Source organism: Xiphophorus hellerii, chromosome 17 (assembly GCF_003331165.1).
Source record: "Xiphophorus hellerii strain 12219 chromosome 17, Xiphophorus_hellerii-4.1, whole genome shotgun sequence".
In the NCBI taxonomy this organism is placed as follows: domain Eukaryota; kingdom Metazoa; phylum Chordata; class Actinopteri; order Cyprinodontiformes; family Poeciliidae; genus Xiphophorus; species Xiphophorus hellerii.
The window spans coordinates 6,554,113-6,563,944 of NC_045688.1; the positions used below are offsets into that span (position 1 = coordinate 6,554,113).

The 9,832-nt window shown below is 37.6% G+C and overlaps 1 protein-coding gene across 1 annotated transcript; it reads right to left on the reverse strand.

Moving 5' to 3' along the window:
* Nucleotides 1-282: 282 nt before the first annotated feature.
* Nucleotides 283-4,369, reverse strand: LOC116737063 (uncharacterized). The gene is made up of 3 exons (XM_032590022.1): nucleotides 4,174-4,369; nucleotides 2,148-2,752; nucleotides 283-937 (listed from the first exon to the last, which is right to left on the reverse strand). Exons 1-3 carry the CDS (start codon nucleotides 4,197-4,199, stop codon nucleotides 576-578), a joined length of 993 nt encoding a protein of 330 aa, XP_032445913.1. The 5' UTR covers nucleotides 4,200-4,369; the 3' UTR covers nucleotides 283-575.
* Nucleotides 4,370-9,832: the final 5,463 nt, after the last annotated feature.

Consider the following 9,832-nt stretch of genomic DNA (forward strand, 5'->3'; position numbering starts at 1 on the left):
TTATCACTGGGTGATATAAGCTCCGCCCAAATGGACTCACTTCAGTAAACTGGAACAAAACCCCTTTAGTGTCCTGTCATTGGTTGCACCAATGGCCTCCAGCTAACCCTCCTCTACCTCTTGCATTAATTCAGATTACTCGCTGGTGATACCGACAGGTTTAAAATAATGAAATCTGTTCACCACAGTAACCTAAACGGTCATAAAGGAAAGTGAAGACTGATGGTTATTTTCTGTCTGAAATAATGAAAAAAATAAATATTTGCACATGTGAAGCTCACATATAGTTTCCAAATTCTTTTTTAATTTGTGCAGTATGGATTTTTATCAATAAAATAGTTACTGTGCAAGACAAGCAAGTGTTACAGTACATTCATAAATACTTCAAATGTAACCTCAATTACAATGACAAAAGTAAAGATGGCTTAAAGGTGAAGAAAATATTTTACAGTTACAATTTTAAAGAAAATCAGAGGTACAATATGAAAATAGTTAAAAGTGCATTCTCTTTGAACTAGCAGTGCATGTTGTGGAAATAAGTGAAAATATTTGAAACTTACAATTTGACACACAGTTTAAATGTTAGACTTATGGGAAGGAACTGACAGGGAGTTCAAGAACTGCTGCAAGGTGGAAACGTACTCTTCTGGGTGGCATCGCAGGTGGGCGGCATGTGTTGACTTCTTCCACTTCCTGCCGTCCACAGAAACTCCCCTCCGCCTCCAGGAGTCCATCAGCTTTTCCAGGACAGCAGTGCTGCACATTGCATCGTTTTCGCTAAAGAAGAAGAGGGCTGGAGAAGTAACCGGGTTGTTGTGGAAAACCTGGATGCTGTTCTCGTACAAGTCTGCAGTGTACGACTTGAAGAGCCTGAAGTAGAGCATGGCGGAGGTTTTGATGAATCCCTCTAAACGTGGCACCAAGGTCTTCCCAAGCCCTGAAAAACAATTAAATGAATAATATAAATGTAATGTTGCATTATTCCTGCAATGGCATGCACTAACTGGACAGTACACCACTTCTAGTTGTGCTGTTTATATACAAAAACAGCACATGACAGGATAAATAATCAGTGCCCTGCGAAAGTTCTGATCGTGTTGAACTTTTTTAAAATAATGTCAAGCTACAATCACAAGCTGCAATGTATTTTATTTATTCATCAGAGTAATGCATAGTGCTTAAATGGAAATAAATTGTATCCCTTGTTTTAAAACATTTTTAAATGAAAATTAAAGTGTTGTATGAATACATTCTCAGGCTCTTTTAATCTGATACTTCTAAATTGTATCCTGGGTGAAATTTACTCTCAGTATAACTTCAACTGTTGCGTAAAGACCAAATAGATGTGGTTTTCACAAACAAGACTATTTGCTGTCTTCATGCTGTTTGATGTAAACAAACAACATGAAGACCAAGGGGCACAGCAGGCAGGTCAGGAATGAAATGGCAGAGACGTTTAAAGCAGGGCAGGTCTATAAAACATCATAAGAAAACTTGGTGGAAAACTAACTCTGCACATCACACTAAACAGACCAACCCCACTGTAAAATTTGGTGATGGCAGCATCATGGTGTAGAGATGGGGAACCAGGTCAGTGTTGATCTAGAGGCTAATAAAAGTCAATAACGGAATACATTTTTCAATTATAGACTACTTTCTGTTAGTCTATCACATACAATTGTGATAAATTACATCTGAGTTTGTGGTTGTTTGTAGTTATGAACGTAGTGAAAAGTTCAAGAAGTATATATACTTTTGCAAGGCACTGCTTCTAATTTGCATACAGTCACAGAAGGCGTCACTTACAGTCAATTAGAGTTAAAACAGAAATTTCACGCAGTTTTATTTTAATTATTAGTCTTAAAAATCATTACCTAAGTAAATAAAGTAACAATTAGAGAGCTAAATCTCATTTGTTGAAGTATTGGAATATTTACTTTGGACTAAATTAGCACTCAAAAAATAAAGATTAATTTACTAAAACTGACTATTGTCCTAAAATAGGAAAAAATAAAAATCTTGGAAATCCTGTACTTCAGACAAAGTGGGGCAGTAGGTCAACAGTTAATTAATTATAGAAAGTTCTGACACACAACACAAAAGTAATCTGAGCTCCAGTACAATCGTGGTGCATCACTCTCACTCACCTGTTGCCATGTGATCCAGAGAGCCGACCACTAGACTGTCATAAATATGCCCTATAACTCTATGCGCCAGAGGAGCGTGTCGTGTTGGTTGCTGAGCAATGTGGGTGAGCAGCTGCGTGAAAGTATAGCCACCAATGGAAGAAGCATGCACCAGTATGAGCCTTCCTGTGAAAGGAGGCTCCTCTAAAATATTCAAAATCTCCAACCCGTAGTTGAGGCCCCATCGAGGCCACAGGAAGTGCATTACGCTGCTCTGGATGAGGAGAACATCCATACCACGGTCAAGGTAGAGCTCCCTGTACTTTGCTACGGCCCCAGGTTGGGCACAGAGCCAGGAGAAGAATAGGAGAAGAGGACGAGAATTGGAAGCAGCATCTGACTGCATCGGGGAGGAATCAGCTGTGTGGGAAGGCGTTTCTAAAGACACTGGAGAGGAGACGGGGAACAGAGTTGATGTGGCCTGAGAGTCTTTGGCAAGGGTTACTGTCTGGTGCTCAGCTGCTGTCATTGGAGTGTAGTAATAAATGATACCATTGCAGATTCTCCTGGCTACAAACTTCCCTGAGTTGTCTGGTTCAGATGTGGTTGCATCCGTCCTGAAAAGACTAAACAAAGAAGGTCAGTCAGATTTCATAATAAATCATTCTTGCAGTCTAGGAAGGGAGAATAGACTTGCAACATCTTAATCTGTTTGGTTTTTTCTCTGAGCTATGCATGTTCGAGATAAACTCAAAAATGAAAGAATAGTAGTTTAGACTTGAAGTGAGCCACGAATTGCTAAAATATCAAACTATTTAGTAACGGAGGTTTTGACTGACGTAAACAATATCTCAAATTCTGTTACCTTACAACACTACTTTGGTGCCAAATGCTGTAATATTTTTTTCCTTTGGCACAGGAAAAAAACAACAACACTGAAATTAGTCTTCTCTTAAAGATATGTTAAAAGATAATAAAAAAAAACATTTTGGAACATCATATCTATTTAGGCTTTATTATAAAACAGATTAATAAAACAAGCATTAAAATAACATTCCACAGGGGTGTTTTACCATGAAAGATGTGGAAAACTTTTTCACTCTGTAAAAGATTTTGGATCCAAAATACAATAACTTGTAACAAAATAGCAATCGACATAATCTTACTAACATGTTTTGTTCATTTTTTGTTTTTACTATTACAGCTATTAGTATAATTGTTATTATTACTACTAATTTCTATCACTACTACTATAAATAACATGACCCAATACTGGCAAAGTCAAATCACAAGTATACTAATGGCATAACGGGTTATTTAAGCAGAACAATGTGAACAACTCATAAGATGTGATTACCTAATGTGTATTACAGTTGTTAAGCAAGACTAAAAAAGAAATCAGACTGCTGTTAAATAATTAAGTGATGCAATAAAAGGCTCTTTGCCCAAACAGTGTTGATTTTGGCTCCCCACAATTAGCAAATCAGCATAACCTCCCAAATTCAACCTTTTTTTGTTTTTTATTTGTATGTCTAGAAAATATTTGCAATTTCTTCTTATTTACATTTAGCCAAAAAAACACGTTATTTAATTACCACGTTCAAATCTTAACGGAATTTTTTTTTTCCAAACTATCTCAACATTTCAGCATTCAGAGCCTCTAGGTTTGGTGTAGCCATACAAACTAATCTTTTTTTTGTTTGTCTGTTTCCTTCTGTAGCCTAAACGTATAGAGCTCAGTGTCAGCTTTTGATTTCTCCCCATTCTTGGGATTTTAATTACAGTAGTCTTCTAAAAATAGACCAAGAGTGCGTTTCACATATCGGCCTATTGCAGATCCTTGAATTCCTATAAAGACCTGACAACCAAACGCCAACAAAGGGAAAGGAAGCGGCGTGTGAAGCCCTCCTCCTTTACAAATGAAGCTAAATGTAAGGCTAGATGCGAACATGTTAATACATTCCCACCGCGTCTCAAAATGATACATTAACAACCTGTCCTCATTTTCCTGAATCATATCATAGCAACGACTCGTTTCATGTTTTACCTGGTGGGGAGTGCAAGGTTCCCCATGCTGAGAGATGGAAAACGCGTCCTTGTCCGCTTGGCGGTCTGGAAAATTACTTTGCACGCCTTGCTCAGATACGACGTACTGCCAACTCGCCGTGGCAACGGATAGCCGTGGATTTATATGACGCTCGCGCGCCCGTGACGGTTCCACGCGCTCACACTTGCTACCCTAAGCTAGCTCAGTTCCGCAATATACCGTGCACGCGCAATTTTCTTGCGATGCTCGCTCCCGCCACCAGAACAAAATAGCGTACTAATTAACATCATCTACATTGCAAGGTGAACATAACGCAAAGGCACGAATCTAAACTGATGCATTCACTGATTTTAAATATGATGAACATTCATGAAAATGTAGCTTTCAGCAGAAACAGTTTCAGACTTTATAACTGATAACTCAAGGCCGCAAAGTGTAAACGCAACAAACTCACACTGATGACCTCAGCAAGCTAAATAAGGAAACATTACAAGGTCATACTGAGAGTTTATCCTGACCTACTAAACAGTACTGCAGTACTTTGTAAGCGCCACAAGATGGTGCCATGTTACCTTGTTTATCTTTGTAAAACACAACAGGACAACCAGAGAATATATGTAATTTGTATTTTAAAACATAAAATGTTGCAGATTTTTTTTTTTTAAAAATGCAGTTAGAAACTGAAAAGCATAAGTGCATTTTTCTTTAAAAAAAATTAAACAAAAATAAAGATGCAAACTTGAAAACTATTTTCAGATAAAACACATTACCCTTCTGGAACATAACACTTTGTTCACATAAAATTCACTCAAACCCTTATGCTTGCCTAGTTTCCTGCTTGTTGCTCATAAACTCTGAGGACAAAATGATCACTTGATTCCCAACATATCCCACCAATTATCTCAATCTGTTAGTGATCATAATGTTATGTGTGGTATATGGAATTTCTTTTTGTTATATAAATTGTTGTGCACTATATAGTTTTAAGTGTCACATTTTCTTGTACATATTGGTCAATAGAGGTCAGACTACCTTGTCAGTTTACAGATTAAAGCACACCACATTATCTGATGCATTTCTAAAATAGGTCAAAGATCATATTTAATGGTCACAAAAAATGGATGTTTTATGAAACTGGTGCAGACAATCAAAAATATTGCTTTTTGAAAGGTTGGTAGGACATAAAAAGATGCATGCCCCATTTGGACTGCTCAGAAAGTAACTCCAAGCTTTTTGCCATTTACAATTTTAAACTAGTGTAGAATAATTTCTCCAGCTCATACTAAGCACTTTTATCAGTCTAACCAATGTTACTGTTGGGCTTGTTTGTTGAAAATCAGACGGGCTGCGGGTTTGATTGGCCCTGAAACTGATCCAAGGTCATGGAGAACTGTCTGGAATTAATTTTTTCTTTAATTACAGTGTTTTTAATAACAAAAATAAAATATCAACAAAAAAAAAGCAACATTGACACCATTCAGCTCTGGAAAGAGTTACAAAGACAATTTCTTAACATTGGACATAAACAATCACAGGATTTCAGAAAAATGTACTTCAATGAAATCCTGAATTGTAGTTTCCACCAGAAAACCTCAAAGGAGTAAGTCCCTCCTTCAGTTTGTAACATTAAGCTTAAGTTATCTTGGGTTATGTAGCATGACAATATTTCAAATACATCAGAACATCCACCGTTGGCTGAGCAAAAAATTATATAAAAGTTCTGCATGTAAATCTGATTGCAATGCTGTCAAATGAAAGACCTTTAACTCGTCGCAGTGTAGAAGTAAAACAATTCGCAAAGAAAAGTTGGATAAGATTAATTCACAGGGATCTAAAAAACCTGTTATTGATGGATTTTGTTGCTACAAATGGCAGTTCAACCAGTTATTAGGTTTAAGCGGAAATTATTCTTCCACATTAAATTGTCGGATGAAGTCTTCATTATATCCTTGTGATACATTCAAATGTATTTGATTACATGAAGAGTGAGCATGTCAAAACACTATTGCTAAGGAAAAGGAAAAGTTGGGTTTTTTATGACGCAACATGACTACTTTTAGGCTCAGCCAGCCGGAAAAATATTTAAGGTCCACAAAAACATTACTCTTGCCCTTCCCAGGCCATGTTTCTGTAGTACGTTTAACACCAGCAGCCCCTCCCTCTGCTTTACGCCCCTGATTCCCATCTTACATCATTATTTTAAACAGCCCTTCACCCCTATCCCTGCCAATTTTCTATACATACCCCTGCAAACCCCCTCAAATCTCCCCTTCTAAATAAAGGCTGTGAGGACCACCTCTCCATTTGCTGCCACATCACCCCACAGCCTTTCCTTTTTGTATTGTTTCAACATGGCCTCTATTATCCAAGCAAAGAGAGAAAGTAGGGAGGGAGGGGAACGCATAGAAGAAAATGAGGGAACAGAGGGGGAAATGTGCCTACTCCGTTCTTTAGTGCAAGCAGGGTCCACCCACATAAGGGTGTGGAAATTCCACTGCAGCTTCCTGCTTTTTCTCAGTCTTTTCCTTTTTGCTCTTCTCACTCAATCATACTTTCACCCAGCATCACATTTTCTTCAGACGATTCATCTGCACAATGAAATCAACACAGCGAACCGCATCTAAGCTGTCAAAGCATTGCAATATCTAAATAACTTTCTACTTAGCAATTATGATTTTGAGGTTACAATGAGGAAATACAAAGGGCAGTTTGGAAAATATAACCAGACCCAACTGGAAATATTAACACACTTTATGGTGTTTTGTGCTTGAAGGGTGTAACAAAATATAATAAATCAGAAAAAAAAAACCTCTGGATACTACTGAGCCTGAAGCACTTAACACCAGACGTGTACGCCAAACCCAGTCAGTAAGTAGGAGAATTTTTACAACTTTGTCCCATTTAGTCACAAGTTTGGGAAGAACTATGTGTGATGAACCAACACAAAGTAAAGGATATTTTGGATAATGGGTATGTTCTTTGTAAAATAGTTCAAGCTCAATTAGACTGGATGCAGTGCCTGCAAATTTGAGTTTAAAGGTCTTTAAACTTGTCCACATCTATATCCCTGATTTTTCTGCCATGTGTTTTGGTCTTCATGACGCAGCTTTTCTTTCTAACCTCTCAGCCCTTCATTGGACACTCTTTACTTCTACTGAGTTTAGGTAACACACAAGTGAACTCTAGCTACTAGCAAGGGGGCTGAAGAAGACAATCGACTAATATTTATGCTTGCATTCATTCTAGGCAAATTTATTGTCTCTGTATCTTTCAAGATACATACTTACATATCCAACTGAATTTAACTTGTTTTTCAAGGCTGTTTTATTAGTATCAGGCCTTTGCATATCATCTGTTAGGATATGTTATATGTAGAACATATCATTTTGTAAATAAAAACTGACAATGCAACATTATGATGTAATATGATCCAGATAGAACTGACATGTTAAATCCGTATGGAAGTTCTTCATCAAATTACTCATGCATTGGAGGTTTTTGTTAGAAGAATCTAGGTGAATTTACATCTAAAAAAGAAACTGAATATTGGCAGAATCTTTTCAGAATTTATTTCCAGGTGTTCCCAGTATTTCGTCAACTTTTTACATCTTGAATCCTGCTCTCTAAAACAATTTCTCCTCCTTTTTGTAGGATAGAGTTTACATTCATAACACAATTCTATTCCTTTATTTAATCAGGTAAACCCCGTTGAGATCTAGATCTCATTTTCAAGAGGGACCTGGGCAAAAAATTTGCAATACATAGCATGTCTTTAATACAATTAAAGAAATGTTGCTTTTGGAGCCAATGTGTGTCACTGTTCATCAGAGGGAGAAGTGTGGTTGTTATCTTTTCAACCCAAAACAATGATAAAAACAATTTAAAACCTCTTTTACAATATTTTTGTGTTTTTACACATAAAAGTTTTGCTTTTACTGGGGGGGAAACAGTTCACTGGTATTTAGGTTATGATAGCAGAAGTAGTGGGAGAAATAGACACAAAAATATGCTTTCAATAAAGTTAAGTACCAGATGAATAGAGAACAATTATTTTCGGCAATTGTAAGATCTTGATAAGATTATTTTCATATAAAAAATTACACAAATGTCTGTATACATGGCAGAGCCCATACACTATTGTGAGTGCTCATTGTTGTCTCCATCTTTTTTTTGAGGAACTCCCTTTACCCTCACAATCACCCATTGTCCTGGACTTTCCGTCAGCTGAAGCCAGCGGCATGTTCAAGGAGAGAGGACAGTCACACAAACGCAGCACGATTAATGCTTTCTGTCCTAAAGACGCCAGAAAGACTTGAGAAGGCACGAAACACACAGTAAGGTACAGAACAGTTTGTCACATTGATAAGGAATGTGTGTGATAGGTGATGGGTGCTAGCTCCATTAGGTGAGACGCCCTGGGCAGGGTGCTTGCCCATTGCAGTGCAACACAGAGACACACACTCGTATCTGAGGGCAATTACGAAATGCACTGCAACTCCATGCAGCAAGACCCCAAAACCAGGATTCTTACCCAGCATATTGTTGGCAGTTGCTTCACAGCGCAGCCCTTTTAATGATCTAATGTAGATTATATTTTTCATGATCATTTCCAAGGAGTGGCCAAATTACAGAAAAAGCTCCAACCACAAGATCTGCATGAGCATATTTTTTACTTTAATAACTGTCATGTTTCTACATTTGTATTACTCTTTTTTTAAATAAACCTACACAAACAATGGCATGTTGTACAATCGAAATATTAATTTTAAGTCATTAACCATGTTCGAAGAGTTTTGTCAAAATGTAAACATTTTCAAAGAATTACTATTACCTGCCCTTTTGTTGCCACAAATCGCAAGGAAACTCAAATAGAGGCAATGCGAGTGTGTGTATTAATGCCGTCTGAAACACTTGCAGTACTTGTTATATTAACACTGTCCTCTGGCACAGTTCATAGCTTAAATATTTATGTCTGCCCTAAGCTTAACCTTACCTGTGACATCACTCTCTGCTGTGGAGCAAAGGCTGAAATCTAGGAAAATATCTCTAAATAATGAATATCATTTCCTTGAAAAGCATGGATCGTTCTGGTTCCTGTCATTTTATGCTTGCCACCTGCTTGGCAGAACATATCACAAGAAAAAGAGAATCCGTTAACGGTATCTGGGCTGTCGTTCTCTCAGACGTCAAAATAACGTGCTAGAAATTCAATTATTTGATATGGCAATCCAATGCATTTGAAGAAAGTGCTCAGCCAGGGGAAATGAGTTTTCAATGTGACTGCACTAAAACAAAGGTGGTAAGACTAGAAAGGAGAGTCAAGGTGAAGAATGTTATCAAGGCGATCTCCCCTCAGCTGGGGGGACCCAGGGAGACCGAGGAGTGGGCTCCGGCACTGCTGGGAGCACTCAGCCACTGCTCAGGAAATGATGTTTCCTTACTTTGCTGATTGTTCTATATTTGAAATTCCTGGGGATCATTTGATCAGAGATGCTCAGACTATTTTGCTAAAGAGTTTGCAGAGGAATACCCTTTGACTGCAGGCTTCAGATCTCATCAGAGATAAGTTTGTTGTTCAAATTTCAACACAATGCTTCAAACTGTGCCAAAGGTGAACTGGACCTTACATAATATATACTTTCTAATAAGTGTGCCTTTA